Source organism: Schistocerca americana, chromosome 8, assembly GCF_021461395.2.
Source record: "Schistocerca americana isolate TAMUIC-IGC-003095 chromosome 8, iqSchAmer2.1, whole genome shotgun sequence".
Classification (NCBI taxonomy): domain Eukaryota; kingdom Metazoa; phylum Arthropoda; class Insecta; order Orthoptera; family Acrididae; genus Schistocerca; species Schistocerca americana.
Window position 1 is genome coordinate 513,293,949 of NC_060126.1, and position 23,799 is coordinate 513,317,747.

The 23,799-nt window shown below is 45.2% G+C and overlaps 1 protein-coding gene across 1 annotated transcript in view; it reads right to left on the bottom strand.

The window, feature by feature from the left end:
• Positions 1-23,799, bottom strand: part of LOC124545951 (cytochrome P450 4C1-like) — a 192,425-nt gene that overhangs the window by 56,055 nt on the left and 112,571 nt on the right. Inside the window, exon 5 of the mRNA XM_047124913.1 lies at positions 8,213-8,363. Within this exon, the coding sequence (XP_046980869.1) occupies positions 8,213-8,363 (151 nt within the window). The remainder of the gene's footprint in view (positions 1-8,212; positions 8,364-23,799) is intronic.

The window sequence follows — 23,799 nt, forward strand, 5'->3', positions numbered from 1 at the left end:
TAGTCCGTTGACAGCTGTAGTAGATCGCAAAATCGTCCACAAAGAGGGAGCCCGAAACATCAGGAAGGAGACAATCCATAATTGGATTTATGGCAATGGCAAACAGTACAACACTCAGCACGGAGCCCTGGAGTACCCCGTTTTCTTGGGAGAAAGTACGGGAGAGAGTAGTGTTCACCCGCACCCTAAATGTACGCTCTGCCATAAATTCGCGAAGAAAAAGGGGCAGCCGACCTCGAAAGCCCCAAGAGAACAGTGAACGGAGGATGCCTGTCCTCCAACAGGTATCGTATGCTCTCTCCAGATCAAAAAAATTGCTACTGTCTGGCGTTTCCGGAGAAAATTGTCCATGATATAAGTGGAGAGAGCAACAAGATGGTCAACTGCAGAACGATGCTTTCGGAAACCGTATTGGGTAGGTGTTAAAAGACTGCGGGACTCCAGCCACCAGGCTAAACGGCAATTCAACATACGCTCCAAAACCTTACATACACTACTCGTGAGAGAAATGGGGCAATAGCTAGAGGGGAGATGCTTGTCCTTTCCGGGTTTCGGAACAGGAACGACGATAGCTTTCCGCCATCGTCTGGGGAAAGTACTGTCGGTCCAAATTCGATTATAAAGGCGAAGGAGGTAACGCAGACTATGGTATGATAAATACAGCAACATGTGGACGTGGATACCATCCGGTCCTGGCGCGGAGGAGCGAGAAGAAGAGAGTGCATGTAGGAGTTCCCGCATGGAGAAAACAGTATTGTAGCTTTCGCGATTTTGAGAGGAGAAAGCAAGAGGTTGCACTTCCGCTGCACGTTTCTTCGGGAGAAACGCTGGCGGGTAATTTGAAGAGCTCGAAATCTCAGCAAAGTGCTGACCCAACGAGTTAGAAATTGCGACGGGGTCCACTAATGTATCATGCGCGACAGTGAGCCCAGGGACCGAAGAGAAACTAGGCGCGCCAGATAACCGTCGAATCCGACTCCAAACTTCCGAGGAGGGAGTGAAGGTGTTAAATGATCTAGTAAAGAAGTCCCAGCTTGCCTTATTGCTATCGCGGACGACGCGACGGCATCGCGCACGGAACAGCTTATAGCGGATACAGTTGGCCAAAGTAGGATGGTGGCGGAAAACGCGGAGAGCACGTCGCCGCTCACGTATTGCGTCACGGCACGCCTCGTTCCACCAAGGAACTGGGGGGCGCCGGGGCAATTCGGAGGTGCGTGGTATTGAACGTTCCGCAGCTGTAAGAATAATTTCCGTAATATGAGTGACCTCATCGTCGATGCTAGGAAAGTGACGGTCATCGAATGTCGCTAGAGAAGAAAAAAGTGTCCAATCGGCTTGGGCAAACTTCCAGTGTCTCGGGCGCACATATGGCAGTTGTGGCTGCAATCGAAGGACACACGGAAAGTGGTCACTCGAGTGTGTATCAGCAAGGGCGAACCATTCGAAGCGCCGAGCTAGCGGAACAGTACCGACCGAAAGTTCCAAATGATATAAATTTGTCGTGGAGGCAGACAAAAATGTAGGGTCCCCAGTGTTGAGGCAAACAAGATCCGCTTGGTGGGAGACGTCTAACAATAGTGAGCCACGCGGACAAGGATGCGGAGATCCCCAAAGCGGGTGGTGGGCATTGAAGTCCCCAACCAGCAAATAGGGGGGCGGAAGCTGACCAAGAAGATGAAGGAGATCAGCTCGTGCCATTGGTGTGGACGATGGAATGTATACAGTATAAAGAGAGAACGTGTAGCCAGAAAGGGAAAGACGGACAGCGACAGCTTGGAAGGAAGTGTTTAAGTGGATTGGGTGATAATGGAGAGTATCATGGAGAAGAATCATGAGTCCTCCATGGGCTGGAGTGCCTTCAACAGAGGGGAGATCTAATCGGACTGACTGAAAATGGGGGAAAACAAAGCGGTCGTGGGGACGCAGCTTTGTTTCCTGAAGACAGATGATGACCGGCGAGTAGGATCGTAAGAGGATCGACAATTCATCCCGATTGGCTCGAATGCCGCGGATATTCCAATGGATAATGGACATAGGGTGGATAGAAAATGGAAGAATGTGACCAAGGTTGCCCTCAACTCAACGACTGCTCAGAGCTTGCGAACGGCATTCAGTCGAAGGCAGAAGATCCTGATCCATAGGTTGTTCAGGAGCAGCTCCTGCCACCAGCGATCGGCCGGTTGATCGGCCGCCAGCAGTGCGCCTCGGCGACACAGAAGACGGCCGAGGGCGGCTACTGCCAGGTGGTGCTGTAGATGAGACACGCCATGGCGGAGAAGGAGAGGAACTGGGTTTCTTATTAGCCTTCTTGGAAACAGGATGTTTAGATGAAGGAGGAACGAATGGTTGTGAAGATGGGGAACGTAAAAAAATCTTCACAAGTAGGCTCTTTTTTGGAAGTCCGGGTGTCTGACTTTTGGGCTCGAGATTTTGCAGAACCCGATGGAGGGTGAGCCATAGAGTGAGCAGGCGAGAGTGGGGAGGTTGAACAGGCGATCTTTGCGCTGGCCGATCTGACGACCGTGGCACTAAAGGTGAGATCACAAGTCTGCGTGGCTGCCTCCTTTGGTGGCCAAGGAGAGGCAAGGACAGTGCTGTATTTACCTGTCTGAGGCACAGTGGGCTTTCGATTGGCGAATAATTTTCGAGCAGCAAAGGTCGACACCTTTTCCTTCACTCTGATTTCCTGAATGAGCTTTTCGTCTTTAAAAATGGGGCAATCTCTAGAGGAAGCAGCATGGTCATCCATACAGTTGATGCAACGAGGGGACAGAGGTGGACAAGCACCCTCATGGGCATCCTTGCCACACATAACACATTTGGCCAGATTGGAACAGGAGTGGCTGGTATGATTGAACCGCTGACATCGATAGCAATGCATAGGGTTCGGGATGTGAGGGCGAACGGAAATTATCTCATAGCCTGCTTTTATTTTCAATGGGAGTTGAACCCTGTCAAATGTCAAGAAGACAGTACGGGTTGGAACGATGTTTGTGTCAACCCTTTTCATGACTCTATGAACAGCCGTTACGCCCTGGTCAGACAGGTAGTGTTGGATTTCCTCGTCGGACAATCCGTCGAGGGAGCGTGTATAAACGACTCCTCGTGAGGAATTTAAAGTACGGTGCGCTTCCACCCGGACAGGGAAGGTGTGGAGCAGTGAAGTACGCAGAAATTTTTGTGCCTGGAGGGCAATGACTGTTCCTAACAACAAGGTGCCATTTCGTAACCGGGAACAAGACTTTACAGGACCTGCAATTGCGCCGATACCTTTCTGAATAATGAAAGGGTTGGCCATGGAGAAGTCTTGACCATCGTCAGACCGAGAAACAACAAGGAACTGTGGCAACGATGGAAGAACTGTCTGTGACTGAGACTCATTGAACTTATGATGAGGAAACCATTGCGGAAGTATCCCCCACGATACCGGCGTCTCCGATGGCGCGCTCCTCCCTTGTGGGGGCCTTCTCTGAGGGCACTCCCGACTTAGGTGATTGTTCACACCTCAGGTCACTTCTCCTGAGAAACGGACGGAGGGACCAATCGGCACTTTCGGAGGGTATCAACTCGGGTAATCACCCCTCCCTGGGCCTGGCCTTTACCAGGGGGTACATACGTGTCCTACCTGTCTACCCGGGGCGGGGAATTACGCGTTACCCCGTCACCCGCTATGCATGGGAATGCGTGGGTCGGCCTTCAGACATGCACAGGGAGGAAAAAAGAGAAAGGGAGGAACAAAGAATGGGAAAGGAAAGAAGTCTCAAACGCTGCAGCGGAGAAAAGGGTAAAGAGAAGAGGTAAGGAAAAGAGAAGGACAAAAGAAGGACAAAGACTTGCAAGCAGAGAAAGCGAAGAATGTTTTACATTTTCGAGCGTCCGTCTCCGGATGTAGGCACAAAACATACTCCCAGAGGGGGAGAAAGGGAAGGAAAGAGGCAGAGGTGAGGGGGGGTGGGCGAAGATGGGGGATGGGGAAGGATGTGCAAAAGGAAGGTATGCAGCCCAGAAAGGAAGGAGGGCCACATTAGCTCGGGGTCCCGTGCTCGCTACGCACGTATCCACAAAAGAGTTGTGGACCCCCTGGGGGGACTGGTGACAGTGGTCCCTCTAGGCACGTAATGCTCCAAAATGACGCCTTTTTCGTCCCAAAAGAGGGTCAGCATAACCTTCCCTGCTGATGGTTCTGTTCGAAACTTCTTTGGTTTTGGTGACGAGGAATGGCGCCATTCCTTGCTCGCTCTCTTCGTTTCCGCTTGGTGGAAGTGAATCCAGGTATCGTCCCCAGTAACGATTCTTGCAAGGAAGACATCACCTTCTCGTTCAAAGCGCCGAAGAAGTTCTTCACAAGCATCAACACGTCGTTCTCTCATTTCAGGAGTCAGCTGCCGTGGCACCCATCTTGCAGACACTTTGTGAAACTGGAGCACATCATGCACAGTGTGGTGTGCTGACCCATGAGTAAACATGCTGCAATGTCATTCAGTGTCACTCGGCGGTTTTCCTTCACTATGGCTTCAACTGCTGCAATGTTCTGTGGAGTGACAACTCGTTGTGCCTGACCTGGACAACGTGCATCTTCCACTTATGTCACACGATTTGCGAACTTCCTATGCCATTATTGGACTTGCTGCTGTGACAAACATGCGTCACCGTACTGAACCTTCATTCGTCGATTAATTTCAATAGGTGTCACACCTTCAGTACGCAAAATCCGAATAACAGAACGGTGTTCTTACCTTACGTACCTTTATACTGATACTGCGACAGTATGTGTGAATCTGCACTAAGCTGCCACCTACAGGCCATTCTGCACGCCGTTTGTAGCACGCTTATCAACTTACAGGATAACGGCGCGAAATTTCGATTTGTTATTGCAAGTTTAAGGTTTTCATTTGACTCACCCTCGATTAGATGGAACTGTGTAGCGAAATTTATACTTGATTGTACTTTGAGAGAAGGCACTGTTGTCTTGTACTGTAACAAGTGATAAGAAAGTGTTCAGTGACAGAATCAAATAATGGTACACATGACATTCCTGCAGAGAGAAATTGTTGCAAAGTTAAGTGTTTGGCGTAGTTCATGTTGTGGGGTGGCAGGAGAGCCAACACCGTGATATTAGAGGAAGCCGAAAGGCACGCGTATTAGCTCACGCAGGCTGGCGTGAGGTCTGGAACAGGACAAGGAAATTAGACTTTAGAAAAAAGGACGTAGCTGGTGGAATACTTAACTTTAATCCATTAATGATGAGCGTTGCTCTTGACGGTACATGATTACAGTATCAATAGTAACTGGTACTGGCGCCTTGCTAGGTCGTAGCAAATGACGTAGCTGAAGGCTATGCTAACTATCGTCTCGGCAAATGAGAGCGTATTTTGTCAGTGAACCATCGCTAGCAAAGTCGGTTGTACAACTGGGGCGAGTGCTAGGAAGTCTCTCTAGACCTGCCGTGTGGCGGCGCTCGGTCTGCAATCACTGATAGTGGCGACACGCGGGTCCGACATATACTAACGGACCGCGGCCGATTTAAAGGCTACCACCTAGCAAGCGTGTTGTCTGGCGGTGACACCACAGTTCAAGTTATAATAAAGTGATCAACCATTGTGTGTGTGTGTTGTAGTGTCATTTCGGTCTTCTTCAGGAGTAAATCTCAGAACCCACCAGAGCGCCAACAAGCCTTCTTCTTTTGGCACAACAGTGAGGCTGCGTTGGAGCCCAGCACCTGTCACGGTATGGGTTGGCATTGGCTACACAACGCGACCTCCTCTGGTTCCCGAGCTGTTGGTTTGGACAGCAACCTTTACAGTGCTCACTTGTTACGGTCAATGGCCGAGCCCTCTCTTCACGGTCTGTACGGTGTTCTCTCTCAACAAGATGCAGTGCCGTCCTGACGTGCCCCGATGCAGACAGTGATCGGCTGTTGCCCTGACCACGGTTGGAAAGCATCCAGTCACAGATTGCCGGCCGAGCAACATGCCACCACGCGGCAGCCACTCTCGCACAGTGTCGAAGCAGCGTCGAGTGAGTAACCAGTGCCTGTCGTCCGATTTGGTCGAGTGAGTAACCGGTGCCTGTCGTCCGATCTGAGATCGACCCGACGTCCAGCGACACTATAGTTCAATTCTTTTATCTTGGCGGTCCGCGCATGCCCGCCCAGGCGCTGGAGACTGCTGCGTTGCCAGTTGCACACGACGCACGCGCCAAGAGAAGCAGCGCCATAGTATAGGATAGTTCGCAAACTAAGGTTTGGGGGGGAGCGCGCAGTTTATGAAGTAAAGCCACCACGGCCTCATTAACCCTTTCACTGTTGCAGAGACGCGCTCCCCGCATTCCGCGCTGTGCGCGATTTTGTCATCACTACACAGCTCGCCGCCTGTGCAGACACATGGAGTTCCGACTGCTTTGACACACTTATCATACCATCTCACAAAAAGTATTTGGCCCAAAAATTTGATTTTTACACATCCTCTTGACTGATACCCTCCCCCCCTATAATAGACTTAATTCTGTTTCGATGTTCAACGCAGTTATTGTGCAGCATTAAATGTAGCAAACCATTGCACGAAATTTTGAAGAGTTTGCGCCGACCGAAGTGGCCGTGCGGTTAAGGGCGCTGCAGTCTGGAACCGCAAGACCGCTACGTTCGCGGGTTCGAATCCTGCCTCGGGCATGGATGTTTGTGATGTCCTTAGGTTAGTTAGGTTTAACTAGTTCTAAGTTCTAGGGGACTAATGACCTCAGAAGTTGAGTCCCATAGTGCTCAGAGCCATTTGAACCATTTGAAGAGTTTGCAGAGTAAAAGTCCATAGTGTATCCTTTCCGTATGGTCGATTTTAGTTGCCACAATGTTGGGAATGAACTATGGACAGGATACCTAAATTTCTTATAAAATTTACTGTATAACAATGTCTCATTTAATTTAAGTACCAGATAGGTGTCGTATGTAATATTGGGAAATATTCCATATTCAGCGATTGTAATAAAAGTTTTATTTATACCAGAGTTATTTCGCTTTTTTCTAAAACGTTCTGATTAAACCAAAGTTGGCAAAGTACACGAAATTGAATTGTGGACGTAATAAAACATAGAAACTAAAATATATTGTCAGTGAGGTGCAGTGCGCAAACAATGTGTGTTTGTCACAACGGATAGCAAATACTTACCAAAAAAATAGATCAGTCGACGAAAACATTGAATATGATGTTGCCAAAGCAGCGAAGCAAAGAATTGAGTCAATCAAGAAGCTCGGCAACGTACGAGCCGAAATTCTGCTCTAAATAATACTTTTCATACTGTCGCAAAAGAATATATCTCAATGTGAATAGTAAAACAGCGACTGCGGAAGACAAGAAATACAAACAAAACAGATAACATGAATAGTGTATGTGTGCCTTTTCACTGTTTTTAATTGCTGTGAAAAGAAATATTGGAGGACAAAATTAGAAAAACCGAAAACTTATTACGATTATAATGAAGAGTCGACAGACTAGAAATTTCAAAAAATTACATTCAAGCGAATAAAATTCATGAAGTAAGACACTTCGATATTGTTTTTCAATAGAGAAAACATTGAGCACTAATCAAGGTTTGAACTCAGAACCAATCACATAGCAGCCAAACATCTTAACCATTACACTAACGCAGCTTGTCATTCAACAGAACTCCTGGAGGACTCTAAAACATCAGGCCAAATACCGACAACCATTGTTGGTCTGATAATGAATTATTCACGTTTCGTCGAAGTACAATAGGAAATAAAGAATTACTGCTGTTCTTTATTGCGAAAAAGCGGTTGGTGAGAATGGTACAAACACCTTTCCTTGCTATCGCCTGAATTAGGAGGCTTATTGCTTGTTTGGTTTAATTAAGTAATAGAATGTGAAGCAATTGGTACAAAGAATGCTTTTTCCAAGCTTTCTATAAAAGAAAGTCTGCTATCAAGACATTGCTTTTGTTCAATTACTTTATTTATGACTGAACATTTCTGAAACTGAAGACACTCGTCCGTGCTCTGCACTGCAGTCGAGCTCTGGCAACGTCGTTCTCTGTTCATTGGTTGACTGTGTTTTGTGACGTCAGATGCGCAGAACGAACCTAAACTCGGCCGCCGTCGTAAATGACGCGCACTATAGAGCCACTGGTGGCTGTTCTGCGTAGCCCCCAGAACCGCGTGCCCTCGCCACTGTGCCACAGTGGGGCGGCCGCCACTCACCTGCGGGTGGAGCGCCAGCAGCTGCAGGGTGAAGCAGAGCGCCGCCTCCGTGGCGGGCTGGCCCACCAGCAGCAGCGAGGCCAGCTCCTCGCTCACCAGCCGGCGGTCCTCGGTCGCGGACAGCAGCTGCTCCAGCGCCGACCCGGGCAGCCTGCGGGCACACCGGCAGGTCACCACACTGGTCCAGCCCCAACACTGTCTCCAGAGTCGGCTCTCTGAGAGTTTCACCGTTCATTGGGAGTCAGGCAAGGTGACAGCCTCTTGCGCCTGCTCTTCAGTTGGGTATTGGAGAAGATCACACTAGTCAACAGCCATATTGCATCTGGGGTATGATACATCAACTACTACTGTAAGGTGGCAACGGCCTTGCACCTTACATGAATCCATTTAACGCGACACTTTAGGTTTTGTTAGAGTAATACTCTAAATTACGGTGTAGGAAAGCTATGTGGAAATGCATCGGCACGCGAGAATTCCGCGATTTTGTAATAATAAGATTTTGCGGAAAGGCAGTACGCGAGACACACCTCGGCTACCTCCCCACCTAGCCACCGAAGGCCACAGCCTGACGGTACGAATGGTGAACTGGGGGATTTCTGTAATCCGTTTAGAGAGGCCACAGCGGTCGCCAACCTCTGAAGGACGTGCGGCTGCAGGTGTTCGAGTGTTACGAAAACAGAGCAGTGGATAGCTGGACGGGCTTTCCTGTGCGTGCTCTCGCCTGTGTCCCACTAATTTTACGCCTTCGAGTAACTCGAGTGGGGCAGGCCAGGAGTTCCGAATAACAAACTTTCAATGCAAGAATCTGTGTTCGCTACGACGGGGAATCTTGCCGGGAAAATCTCGAGTGGTCTCTTGGGAGAAAACTTCCAGTAAACGTGTTATTGCCCACAGCTGTGGTTCTTCCCAGCCGGCGAGGGCGGAGTTTACTTGTGAAATTTTGTAGAAATAAAAGAATGGTGGAAAAGAGTTCTGTTCCCAGGCTGTACATTGGTCGGCACTGGCAAACTGGATATTTTGAGAGATTCTAGAGATGTGATTCGCTCGGTAAAAGTTGAGGGGAGAAAACAAAGGTGAAGAGCGATCTTGCTGGACTCTCGGTAAAGGTCTTCCGTTCTGGGCTCTCGTACTGAGAGGACGTTAGCCAAGTCGTCTCCCGTCTTGGTTTTTTCGTTCTGAGTGGACGTTAGCCGCACCAGCTCTTTGCTGCCGGGAAGATCGTTGCAAATAGAGAATTTTATGGACAACAGTCTGTTGTCCGAGTAGTGTAGGAGTGTACTTTCCCAGACGCCACACGCCAAACGCACAGCCGCGCCGTCGCCGTCGGAGACCGCCGCTGAAACAGGAACATTACGGTGAGATGGCTCCCGCTTCGGCCTGTGTTAGGAGTAACGTTAAATAGTTGGATCACGTGCAATTGCTGTTTCCACAACGTTTCACGGTACTCTGGGGTGTAGTGGCTCTTCGTATTTTACGTTTTGTGTCGATGTCAGTCGGTCAGCCAAGTTATAACAGATCGCGTTTTGGACCAATTTTGACACAGTTCACTGCCAATGCCAGTCAGGAGGATAATTTGTAAATTGTTCATTGTGTTTTATTCAGCACTGATCTGAAGGTTATAATAAAATTATTGTGATTCAGTAGAGCCTTTACTTTCAGTAGTTGATCCTGAAGTCACCCTTTTGCGTTATTTTATTTTTGTGTATGTGTTTGATGCCATTGAACACTCTAAGTGTTCGTGATCATTCATGTTTGAAAGTAAAAACAGGTGTGATTCATCGTCAACGCTACCACCGCAGATTAATTAGGGGTGACAGGGCCACATTTAAATCTAGCGTTATCCATTTTTGTGTACAGTTCCACTCCCAATTTCTCTGTAAGTTATTTGTCAGGGACGAACACACGCAAAAATCGGACAAGCAACGGGTGGGGTGATACACTACGTATTTTGGTGTGAAGAATCTGAATATACCTTTCAAAATGTTCTAGCGCATACCATTTTCGAGTTTTTAAGGTTTTTTATTTTTCATATTGAGTATTTCGCTTTTTGCTGTTCTGTTTCGATGTTTAATTGTTTGTTTTTGATTTGCAGAGGAGAGCTAGAAGATCTACAAACCGTCAGTAAATGGTTGGTGTGGTAACCCAGTAGTGTGAAAAAGATCCTCAGTGATTGTTTCCTGTGAAAGATAATGCAAACTTTTTGTGTTCAAAATTTACACTAAGAAAAATGGAAACTAATAGATCTCGTTGCTGTCCAAATCACCCCGACAACTTTTGTTGTGTGTGTGGGAAATTCACTCCAAAAGCCCAAAGAAAACCAATCACTGATTTCGTTAAGAAGGCATATAAACTGTATTTTGATTGTCCTGGTGGTGATCAAGATAAAAATTTTGCACCTCATGTTGCCTGCATAACCTGTACTACAACCTTAACCGGGTGGTTGAAAGAAAAACGTGGAACCACATTTCGGGACATTCAAGCAAAATGGTTCTAATGGCTCTGAGCACTATGGGACTTAACTTCTGAGGTCATCAGTTGCCTAGAACATAGAACTAATTAACCCTAACTAACCTAATGACATCACACACATCCATGCCCGAGGCAGGATTCGAAACTGCGACCGTAGCGGTCGCTAGGCTCCAGACTGTAGCGCCTAGAACCGCAAAGCCACTCCATACGGCGACATCCAAGCAAAACTAGACATAAGATAAAGTATCCAAATGTATCTTTAGTGCATTTGCCTGTGCCCCATGATGAGGGGTTGCCTGTTCCTGTCTGTAACTTGAAAGCCACGGAACCGGACACCGTGTCAAGTGAATCAGAAAGTATTGAACATATAGAAGAGTACTGCCCTCAATATCTTGACACTTCTCCTCAGCTCTTTAATCAAAAGGAATTGAACCATTTGGTTCGCGATCTAATACTTTCGAAACAGCAAGCTCAACTCTTGGGGTCGAGACTACAACAACTGAACCTTCTAGCTCCAGGGACAAAAATTTCCTGTTTCAGATCAAGAGGTCCATTCTTTGCTCAATATTTCGATATGCAGAATTCAGTGTGTGTATGTAGAGATGACAATGGTCTGATGATGCAACTAGGTGTACAACATAATCCACAGGAGTGGCGACTATTTACTGACTCCAGTAAAGCCAGCTGGAAAGCAGTACTACTGCATAATTGCAATGCGTTTCCATCGGTAACCTTGGCTTACGCAGTAGCCATGAAAGAAACTTATGAAACCATGGCTTTGCTGCTCGAGGCAATCAAATATAAGGATCATGAGTGGCAGCTTTGTTGTGATTTAAAAGTTGTTGCACTCCTTACAGGTTTACAGGCTGGATTCACGAAATACTGCTTTTTGTGCCTTCGGGTCAGCCGTGACACCAAAAACCACTATACAGTCAAGGAATGGCCCATGAGGAAGTCATATGTTCCTGGAAACGTAAATCTGAACAATACCCCATTGTTTGAGCCGAATAAAATAATTTTGACTCCCCTTCATATCAAGTTGGGCCGTATCAAGAACTTTGTAAAAGCTCTGGCTAAGGAAGATGAGGCCTTAAATTACTTAAAAGAAAAGTTTCCCAAATTAAGTAAGGCAAAGCTGAAAGAGGGTATATATGTTGGACCACTAATAAGAAAATTGCTGAAAGATCCAACCTTTGATACCAAACTCACAGATATCCAATTCTCTGCTTGGTCTTCTTTTAAAGCAATTGTGAAGGGCTTTTTGGGTAACAGAAGAGACAAACACTATGTTACCATTGTGAATGATCTGTTGGACAACTATAAGAACATGGGGTGTAGAATGTCGCGTAAAATTCACTTTTTACATTCTCACCTTGATTTCTTCCCAGAAAACTTGGGAGCCGTGAGCGATGAGCATGGTGAATGGTTTCACCAAGACATTCTTACCGTGGAACACCGTTATCAAGGCCATTGGAACCCTTTGATGATGGATGACTACTGCTGGGGTCTTGTTAGAGAGAGTGATGAAACGGCAAACAAAAGAAGAGCTCCGTCGTCGCATTTTTCAAAAACCAAAGACGATTAAAGGTGCGAATATCTTCTGAACTAATTCGGACCTTTTATTGGCGTCATGTCCGTACGTACATACACAACAGTATTGATTTCAAACGTTCTGAATGCGTATTTTTGTTTGGCTTAATTGTGTCAATTTTCGCTTTTACCATTTTTTATTCTGCTATGTATGTAAGAAATGTGACGTCGTGGAGAAAAACTGATTTTACCAGTGTATTCAGCACCCCAAAATTAGGCAAATCCACCCATTTACAAACCAGATGCAGAAAAAAGTTTAAATTTGTCAACTAGTGTTATGAGGGAGTGGACTTGCACATAACCATCAGCAACTGGAATGAAGATTGGATACAAGAAAGATAATCTCAGCGTACTAGAAGGCACCAGCATTCGTAAAGTCCTGACTATATTTGGTCACGCGGCCTTCAGCAAATGAGAGTGAGAATTTGGTAATAGACACCAGATGTGCCAGGTGGGAGAGGGTCTACCACCCCTGCAAGAGCATTTGCATTCCAATGTACCTCTCCAGGAACCTTAAACGCAAACATTAGACTCATTAGTATGGTCTTCCGTATTCCAAGCCTCTGCATCGCTCTGAATGAACAGGAACGGTCCACTCAGGAAACTAGAGCTCATGGGACAGGAAGTCCTAAGGATAATACCAGGGCCAACAGGACAAGAGGATGGCACCAACGGGATTAGACACAGCATCTACATCTACATTTATACTCCGCAAGCCACCCAACGGTGTGTGTCGGAGGGCACTTTACGTGCCACTGTCATTACCTCACTTTCATGTTCCAGTCGCGTATGGTTCGCGGGAAGAACGACTGCCGGAAAGCCTCCGTGCGTGCTCGAATCTCTCCAATTTTACATCCGTGATCTCCTGGGGAGGTACAAGTAGGGGGAAGCAATATATCCGATACCTCATCCAGAAACGCACCCTCTCGAAACCTGGACAGCAAGCTACACCGCGATGCAGAGCGCCTCTCTTGCAGAGTCTGCCACTTGAGTTTGCTAAACATCTCCGTAACCCTATCACGCTTACCAAATAACCCTGTGACGAAACGCGCCGCTCTTCTTTGGATCTTCTCTATCTCCTCCGTCAACCAGATCTGGTACGAATCCCACAGCGATGAGCAATACTCAAGTATAGGTCGAACGAGTGTTTTGTAAGCCACCTCCTTTGTTGATGGACTACATTTTCTAAGGTCTCCCCCAATGAATCTCAACCTGGTACCCGCCTTACCAACAATTAATTTTATATGATCGTTCCACTTCAAGTCGGTCCGCACACACACTCCCAGATATTTTACAGAAGTAACTGCTACCAGTGTTTGTTCTGCTATCATATAATCATACAATAAAGGATGATTCTTTCTATGTATTCGCAATACATTACATTTGTCTATGTTAAGGGTCAGTTGCCACTCCCAGCACCAAGTGCCTATCCGCTGCAGATCTTCCTGCATTTCTCTGCAATTTCCTAATGCTGCAACTTCTCTGTATACTACAGCATCATCCGTGAAAAGCCGCACGGAACTTCTGACTCTATCCACTGAGGAGTACCATCGTCAGGCTGACGTAATCACATCTACGAGGAAAAAGCGACTGGCCTTCTATAGACAGTGACCCACAAAGAATAGTGAACCCACTACAATCAGTCCCAATTCCCAGAGCCCCTCGCCAGCAAAAGGAGCCCAGTAACCAGCAGACCGAGGGGACAGAAGAGAGGAAGCTTGCTGACAGACAGAAAATGAAATCTTTCTGAGCTAAAAAGAAGCAGGAGACCCTTGTAAAGAGTCAAAACGAGCCCCGTGGTCCTAAGTAGGACGGAACGAAAACAAGAAGAAGCACCTGATGGCGTCATTGACGTAGCATATGCTAATGCCTTAAATGTCGTTACCACAGAAGAAAAATAGTTTATCAAACAACAGTTCAAACGACGGCCAGGTCCTCAACCACCATCTATCTGAGAATGAGAGAGGACAAGCTGAGACAGCAGAGGCAGCTCGGAAGAGGCGTGGGCGAGAACGTTACGAAATTCAGTGAAATTGAGTCATTTGTTTATGAATCTGTAACATCAATAGATACGAAAACAAAATAAAATAAAAGTTCATTACTCATTCAGTGCTGATAATTTTACTCGCATTTTATCGTTTTGATTACAATCGTTCATGTCTTTCTTGCCATTTTCTTCTCAGGGTAGCCTACTGAACTGACTACGTCGAGTTCAAGTATTGCTGAGTCACAGTTATTTGAGTTCGAGAAGTCTCCAGGAACGTCAGCTGATAACAATATCTCATAAATTTAATTGTTGCAAGTAAAAGAGAGAAGTGGACATCAAGTAGCAGTAGTAGTTGCTTCCCAAGCTTGCAGCTGCCTTTGACAGTTAGTTAGTGTCATGGTCCATGGATCATTTTGCACAATAAATCGTAATGAAGTGTAGCGGCTCATTTTAAACTCGCATCGAAAATTAATTTGTAAAAATGGCTAACGGCGAACATTTCTATGTATTATTACACACAGATGAGAGTAATTCCTATCCATTATGATAGTAGAAATTCTTCTAGGTAACAGCAATTGTCAAAGAGAAACTTTTTCAGATTGTATTCAGATTTTACTTTTCTGTCTGTCAGACATTTTATATCACTGGGTAAATGATACAAAATCATAGCTGCAGCATTGTGTATCCCCTTTTGTGCTAAAAACAACCTTAGCGTGGAGTAACGAACGTCACTTTTCCTTCTGGTATTTTAATTACATGCATAACTATTTCTTTTGAACTTTAGTGGTTTATTTGCAGCAAACGTCATCAGGGAATAAATACACCGTGAAGCAGTAATTAGAACGCCGATCTCCTTAAACAGATGTCTATAAGATGATCGTGAATGATCACTATATATTATTCTTACAGCACCTTTTTGAGGAATGAGCACCCCAAACATTATTCCATATGACATTACTGAATGAAAATATGCAGAATATGTCAGCTTACTGATTTGTCTTCCCCCAAGATTTGCAATGGTTATAAGTGCAAAGGTGGCTGGAATATGTTGTTTTAGGAGTTCCAAGATGTGCTTTTTCTGATTTAAATTGTCATCAAAACGAACACCAAACAATTTTGAAGTTCCCATCCCATTTATTTTTTCTCCAACATTCGGTACACTTATCATTGGTGTAGTACCCTTACACGTGCAAAAGTGAATACGTTGAGTCTTTTTAAAATTGAGGGTGAGACAATTCGGAAAAAACCAATCAATGACACTTTTAAGAACTTTGTGTACCATTTCTTCTGTTTATGTGAGGATGCTTGGTTTGATTACAAGTGGCATCTGAAAAAAGATCTAACTCTGCTTGTTGCATGTCAAAGGGAAGATCGTTTACACATATGAGGAACAATAGTGGGCCGGCCGTTGTGGCCGAGCGGTTCTAGGCGCTACAGTCCGGAACCGAGCGACCGCTCCGGTCGCAGGTTCGAATCCTGCCTCGGGCATGGATGTGTGTGATGTCCTCAGGTTAGTTAGGTTTAAGTAGTTCTAAGTTCTAGGGGACTGATGACCTCAGATGTTAAGTCCCATAGTGCTCAGAGCCATTTGAACCATTTGAACAATAGTGGACATAATATTGAGCCCCGGGTAACCCCATAAGTTATTCCTCGCCAGTCAGAATTACGTCCCCGGACTATATTAGTTGTATTACCAAATACAACTTTTTGGTTATATATGACCTTACCTACTGTTTGGCTATATCACAAATCCCATAAAACTTAAATTTATCTATGAGATAAATGTAGGACAGGGAAGCTGCTCACATCCTCGCAGCTACAAGCCTACAGCTACCTCAAGACATTCTATTCGCAATTCCCGAGACACATTCGGTGATAAACAGCCTACTGAAATAAAGACCCAATTTAACGATGAGGAATTACAAGCCGCTGCCGTGCACTGGGATGATAAACGGCTACTGGCATTAACGAACGACGGCTCTGCAGAAAGACTTCTCGTGATGCTTTCAGACTGTGCTGCTGAGCAACTTCTTCAAGTTTCTCCATCGCGATCTGCGACTGGAAAAGAACATCGTCAACTTCACGAAGTTTCAAAGCTGTGCGTGCTATGATTGTAAACTTCTGGGAAAAATGCCTCTTTTATTTACTTTACAGGCATCAGGTATATATGAAATCATTCTCAAAGTGTTTTTGAGGAAAATATGGGTCACAGAAGCTCAGGCCCTACTAGAACAATATACAAGAAAATACGATCAAAACACTTGGTCTGTAATAGATGTTAATAAATTCTAAACTGGAATTCAGTACGCAGAAGTCAATGAACACTTGAATCTAATCGATGTGTCTCGAAAACCCGAATTTACTCGACGTACATTGACAGAAGAGCAACCTAGAGAGGACTGTAAAGAATTCTTAGAGTTGACAGTAATTTTTCTTGGCGACATGCCATGTAGTGGAGTACCTTTCCATGTTTCAGGGGCTGTTCCTTATGCAAGGTGGATGACAACCGTTTATTGCTTGGAAATGTTTACACCCCGTGATGATCTTAAGTTATCACCACAATAAAAGAATTCAGTTTAGAATATTTGTAATTTTCTTGTCAGTTTGTATTTCAAAGCGTGGCTCTCTACCTCTTCTGCAAACAAAGCACCGTACATCGATTTATGTACTGAATCACAGAACCTAAATGTAAAAAAGGTTCATGTAGGAGTCGATCAAACCCAAGGTATCATCAAAAATGGCATCGAACATTTTGTTTCTACTAAAAAGAGATTATTCCTTGCCAGATTTTAGTCGAGTGACAAGTTCCTCGAGACTCCTTCAGAGTCGCATGGAAATGAAAACTAAAAAACCTGTACACTTACTCAGTAAACTGAAAGCCGTAAATAATCCGGCAGGAAGGGCAGTGAAGATATTGGAAAGCTCTAACAAATTATTTAGAAAAACGAGAAAGAGAAGCAGTATGTGGTTCAGGTTGTATCCGTGCCACATCGTAAGTTTCCAGGACATAAAAAAGAGGCTTTGTCAAAGTATAAAGATTTGTGAAAGAGAATTTGATTTTCTCATCATATTTGTCTCACAAACATTGCACGTAGAAGTATATTAAATTAAATTATTAAGGTTAATAGAATAAATATAGTAATTAAGCTGAAAGTAATTAGTTAATCAGTTAGTTCAGTTAAATAAATTTTTATACAAAGGAAGATTTTTGTGATTTTTCGCTTTTTTAATATAGATGCCTAAGAACTCTGCTTCCTATTTCCCCGTAAAGCCCAAATTAGACACAACTCGCTTTTTCGTGCAAAGGAACCAAACTAAGAGGTACGACAAATAAAAAATCAAACCTGAAAAGTAAGAGTCTCGCTACTCCCCACAAGTGTCCTCAAGATCAGAGGTGTAACTTAAACATTCCTGTACTAAGCCTTTTCTTCGAGATTATAATGTTGCAACATGAAAGGAACCTAATTGTTTTACAGTCTTGACCGGAATACTTAGCTTTAGTAAGTGACTTCAGTTGCTTTGCCACAGCGAGGGTATCAACATCTACATCTGCATTAAACTCTGCGAACCGCCTTGATGTGCATAGCAGAGGATATGTCACACTGTACCAGTTATTAGGGTTTCTTCCCGCTCAATTCGCGTATTGAGTCCGAAAAGAGCGATTGCTTGAACTCCTCTGCGGGTGCAGTAATTATTCTAATCTTATCTTCACGATCCCTATGTCAGCGATATGTAGGGGATATAGTACGAGTGTATTCTTAGAATCATCTTTTAAAGCCGGTTCTTGAAATATTGTTAACAGATTTTCTCAAAATAGCTTCCGTCTATCCTCAAGAGTCTTCCAGTTCAGTTCGTTCAGTATCTCTGTGACACCCTCCATCAGATCAAACAAACCTGTGACCATTCTTGCTGAGCTTCTGTATACAGGTTCAATATCCCCTGTTAGTCCTGTTTGGTACAGGTCCCATACACTTGAACAATATCCTAGAACTGGCCGCGCTAGTGATTTGTAAGTAATCTCCTTTGTAGACTGACCGCACTTCCCCAGTATTCTACCAATAAACCCAAGTACACCATCAGCTTTTCCCACGGCTGAACCTATGTGATTATTTCATTTCATATCCGTGCAAAGTGTTGTAGCCAGGTATTTGTATGAGCTGGCTGAATCCAGCACTGACTCACTGATATTGTAGTTACAGATTTCTCGTTTTGATTTTACATTTGTGAACATTTAAAGCAAGTGACCAATCTTTGCACCACTTTGAAATGTTATCGAAATCCGACTGAATATTTATGCAGCTTTCTTCAGATAGTACTTCATTGTAGATAACTGCATGATCTGCAAAAACCCTGATGTTACTATTATATTGTCTGTAAGGTCATTAACAGATAACATGAACAGCAAGAGTCGCAACACACTTCCCTGGGCCACACTCGAAGTTACTTCTACATATGACGATGACTCTGCGACCAAGATAACATGCTGCATGCTCCCTTCCAAAATCTCAATACAGTCACAAATTTCACTTGTTATCCAATGAGATCGAACCTTTTACAATAAGCTGAGGTGTGGTACTGAAGTGAAATCCTTTTCATATATCAATACTGCATCTAGTTGACTGCCTTGAAGCAAAGCTTTCAGTATGTCGTGTGAGAAAAGTGCGAGTTGGGTCTACATGATCGATTCTTTCGGAATCCATGGTGGCTGACATTGAGGAAATCGTTCTGTTGAAGATGCTCCATTATGTATGAGCTCATAATATGTTCTAAGATACTACAACAAATCGATGTTAAGGATTTTGGACGGTAGTTTTGTGGATCACTTCCCCTACCCTTCTTGTAAACGGGCAAGGTTTTCAGCTCGAAGGATATAAGATGTATTATAAGCAGAAGAGGGGCTGACTCAGCTGCAAATTCAGTATAGATTCTTACAATGATTCCATCGGACCCTGGAGCTCTGTTCAGTTTTAACGACCTCAGTTGTCTCTCAACGCCAGTGACACTAATATTTATTTCATTCATCTTTTCAATGGTACGATCATTAAATTCGGGCAATTCTTCTGGGTTTCCTTTGTAAACGGACATTTGAAAACGGAGTTAAGCATTTTAGCTTTTGTTTTGCTACTCTGTTTTCAGTTCCTGCCTTATTTGACAATATTCTGCTACGGTAGTCAATGAAGATATCACGCGTTGCTCTCTTGACAGCCACCGCGCTTCATTCAGCATCCCTCTATTTTTGGCCCTACACTTTGTTTCACACCGATTATGCAGTAATTTCTGTTTCTTTAGAATTTTCTTTACACTGACTGTATACCATGGAGGTTCGCTCTCATTATGAACGGTTGTACAGGGTACATATAAATCCAGTGCATGGTCAAGTACTCTTTTAAACATAAGCCAGAGTTCCTGTACGTCCTCCTGCCCTGTGCTACTTCCAGATTACTCATGTTTGCTGCTGTTCCAGATACGAATTACGGAACATTCGTTGCGTCTTGTTTGGTGAAGGAATTTGGGAAAACCGTGTTTAGTAATATCGTTTTAGTGGCGTTGTCGTCAGCAACATTACCACTACCTCTGTATATGAAGATGGTATCTGTTCTTTCGGACATGTCTGAAGGAACAGATACCATCGGTAACCATGCAGCTCGTAAGAATGAAATTACAATGAGATTAATACCCATGGCTGCATACAGGCGTTGATATACGTCAACGGGGACAGTTGAAAATGTGTGCCCCAACAGGGACTCGAACCCGGGATCTCCTGCTTTAGATGGCAGACGCTCTATCCATCTGAGCCACCGAGGACACAGAGAATAGTGCGACTGCAGGGACTTATCTCTGGCACGCCTCCCGCGAGACCCACATTCGCAACTTAATGTCCCGCACTATATTCATTACTCGCGGCGCGTTGCCGATTCCCGTAAGAGTTCGGGCGCTGTTTGTGCATCCGCACAAATTAGAAGATGTTCAAATGGCCGGTGAGCCTTATCTATATTTATATATGCGGATGCACGAACAGTGGCCGAACTCTTACGGGAATCGGCAAAAAGCCGCGAGTAATGAGTATAATGGGCATGGGCACTATTAATATAGTGCGGGACAATAAGTTGCGAATGTGCGTCTCACGGGAGGCCTGCCAGAGATAAGTCCCAGCAATCGCACTATCCTCTGTGTCCTCGGTGGCTCAGAAGGATAGAGCGTCTGCCACGTAAACAAGAGATTCCGGGTTCGAGTCCCGGTCGGGACAAACATTTTCAACTGTCCCCGTTGACGTACGTCAACGCCTGTATGCAGCTAGGGGTATTCATTTCATTGTAATTACCACTACTGTCGCGCAGTGAAGGTATTGATTGTAGTTTGCCGCTGGGATATTTTACGTACGACCAAAACCTCTTCGGAATAGATTTTCTGCCACATTTCGAGACAAGGCTTCGTTGTGGTCAGCATTAAAAGCGTCTCGCATTGAAGCCCACACTAAGTATCTATCGTCTGTAAAGTGTCGGCAATCACAGGAATTTTGCGTTCTTTTCGATCTGCCACGCGTTTTTCGTTGCTTCTGAAATACTTTCGCCGGCCGGGGTGGCCAAGCGGTTCTAGGCGCTGCTGTCTTGAGCCGCGCGGCCGCTACGGTCGCAGTTTCGAATCCTGCCTCGGGCACGGATGTGCGTGATGTCCTTAGGTTAGTTAGGTTTAAGTAGTTCTAAGTTCTAGGGGACTGATGACCATAGTACTTAAGTCCCATAGTGCTCAGAGCCATTTGAACCATTTTTTGAAATACTTTCCTGATCTGCTTTGTGCTCTACGGGAGACCTGTTCTGTCTTTTATTAATTTATTCGGGATAAAAACCTCAATTGCCATCAACACTATTTCTTTCAATTTGAGTCCTATTTGGTCAACACTTACGTAGTTAGTCTGGAAGAAATAAAGACTAACTCTTAAAAAGGGATCAATCGAATTTTTATCTGATTTTTTTTAATAGATTTGTTTTGCGTTTATTTTTGGCGGATTTGGATGTTACGGTACTGAGTCTCGCTGTAACGACACTGCGTTCACCAATCCCTGTATCTGTCGTGGCTTTCCCTATTTACTGAGGACTGTTTGTCAGTGAGAGGTCCAGTACGTTATCGCAACAATTAACACTTCGTGTGAGCTCCTGAACTAATTACTCAAAGTTATTCTCGTAGAAAGTATGTAGTACAATGTTGGCCGATGTTCCATGAGTCCCATCGATTTAAAACACGTATTTTTGGGGTGTGCTTCTGTGAAGAGGGCAATGAGATAGGCGGGGAATAGGCTAAATCTATGTTTTGCAGCTTTAGAAAATAGAGGAGGGATGCAGTCCCCAAATACAATTTAACTTACGTCGTTGGCATCTTGAAGACCATTAAGTTCTTATTCCCGATTTCGTTCGCACCATATGTCTCCTTCCAGCAGTGTCTCGTCACTTTGGCGTCATCTCACCAAGGCACAGGAAACGAACTCAAGTGACAAATCACCTTCCTACCCGCTTCCTGTTCCCATTAGAAGTGTGGACTGGTTTCGTCACTTTGTATTTGATGCTCGCTCGACAATACCAGTTTCGAAAGGCGTCAAGGGGCTAACTGGTCGGTACCGGGTGTCAAGACGCGCCACTGCGGCCGCGTACGTTCTGTGGCCGGCGCCTGCCGTCTGGACTCCAGTGGGACCTCGCGGCTGGAGGCAGCCCGGCCCCTCCCTCTGGCTTACGACAGGCGGACGACTTCGGGGCAGCCTCTGTCTCTCTACTGTGCGTTGCAGCAATCTGCTCCCAGCCAAGGACGCCGCGTTACGGCGCAACCTGTTTGTGCAGCCAGATCTGGGAAAATTTCAGGCCGTGCCAGGGAGAGCTTTCATAGCATCCTACGCATTTTCGAACCTCACACCAAAGCTGGCGGATGCCGTGTCGAAAACTCCTCTTACAGAGCACACACTCCTAACGTTTTGTATTGAATCCGTGTTTCGCTGGAAACATAGTTGCGGACGTTTGATGAATATGAGCCTACTTTAGCGTGTCTGCCTCATTTGCAATTACAAAGTAGCCTACCACTCCTATTACTTCTTACAAATGATTTAGACCCCATTCTTCAGATAAGGTTACTAAGACACGATAGTGTGGTGACGTTTGAAAAAGGTTGAGCCGAATGGCATGTCATAAGGGAACATTACTCAGTCAAACCAAAAAGTTTCAGCATTGGATTAGTAAAAAAAAGTAGAGAATAGTTAAGATGGTGGCTTCAGCGCTTCGTGTGTTGTATAGAGTCTTCCTCCACTTGAGTTCAATGCACAGGACGTTCATACTACCTTTTGTGTTGGCAGAAGAGCCAACACCGTGTTACGAGTGGAGGCCGAAATGCACGCGTTTTAGCTCACGCAGGCTGGCGTGAGGAGGGAAGAACTATACTGACGTGAGGTCTGGAACGTGACAAGGAATGAGAATTCAAAGCGGACGTAATTAGTTTGATACTTAACTTTAATCCATTAATGATGAACGTCGCTCTTGACGGTACATGATTCACAATATTATCTGTTCAGAATACTTTCTTGAAGTAATTATAGTAACTGAATATGGCGCCTTGCTAGGTCGTAGCAAATGACGCAGCTGAAGGCTATGCTAAACTGTCGTCTCTGCAAATGAGAGCGTATGTATACAGTGAAACATCGCTAGCAAAGTCGGCTGTACAACTGGGGCAAGTGCTAGGGAGTCTCTCTAGACTAGACCTGCCGTGTGGCGGCGCTCGGTCTGCATTCACTGATAGTGGCGACACGCGGGTCCGACGTATACTACCGGACCGCGGCCGATTTAAAGGCTACCACCTAGCAAGTGTAGTGTCTGGCGGTGACACCACACTACCACGTAAAGCTGTCAGAAAATTCCTTATCTGAGGCGCTGTTCACCTCCCCCATCGCATTGGCGTACCACCCTACCAATCCAACCATCGAGAGACCAATTCTGCACTTTGTCGTAGGTTGACGTTACATCTACATCTACATCTACATGACTACTCTGCAATTCACATTTAAGTGCTTGGCAGAGGGTTCATCGAACCCCAATCATACTATATCTCTACCATTCCACTCCCGAACAGCGCGCGGGAAAAACGAACACCTAAACCTTTCTGTTCGAGCTCTCATTTCTCTTATTTTATTTTGATGATCATTCCTACCTATGTAGGTTGGGCTCAACAAAATATTTTCGCATTCGGAGGACAAAGCTGGTGACTGAAATTTCGTAAATAGATCTCGCCGCGACGAAAAACGTATTTGCTTTAATGACTTCCATCCCAATTCGCGTATCATATCTGCCACACTCTCTCCCCTATTACGTGATAATACAAAACGAGCTGCCCTTTTTTGCACCCTTTCGATGTCCTCCGTCAATCCCACCTGGTAAGGATCCCACACCGCGCAGCAATATTCTAACAGAGGACGAACGAGTGTAGTGTAAGCTGTCTCTTTAGTGGACTTGTTGCATCTTCTAAGTGTCCTGCCAATGAAACACAACCTTCGGCTCGCCTTCCCCAC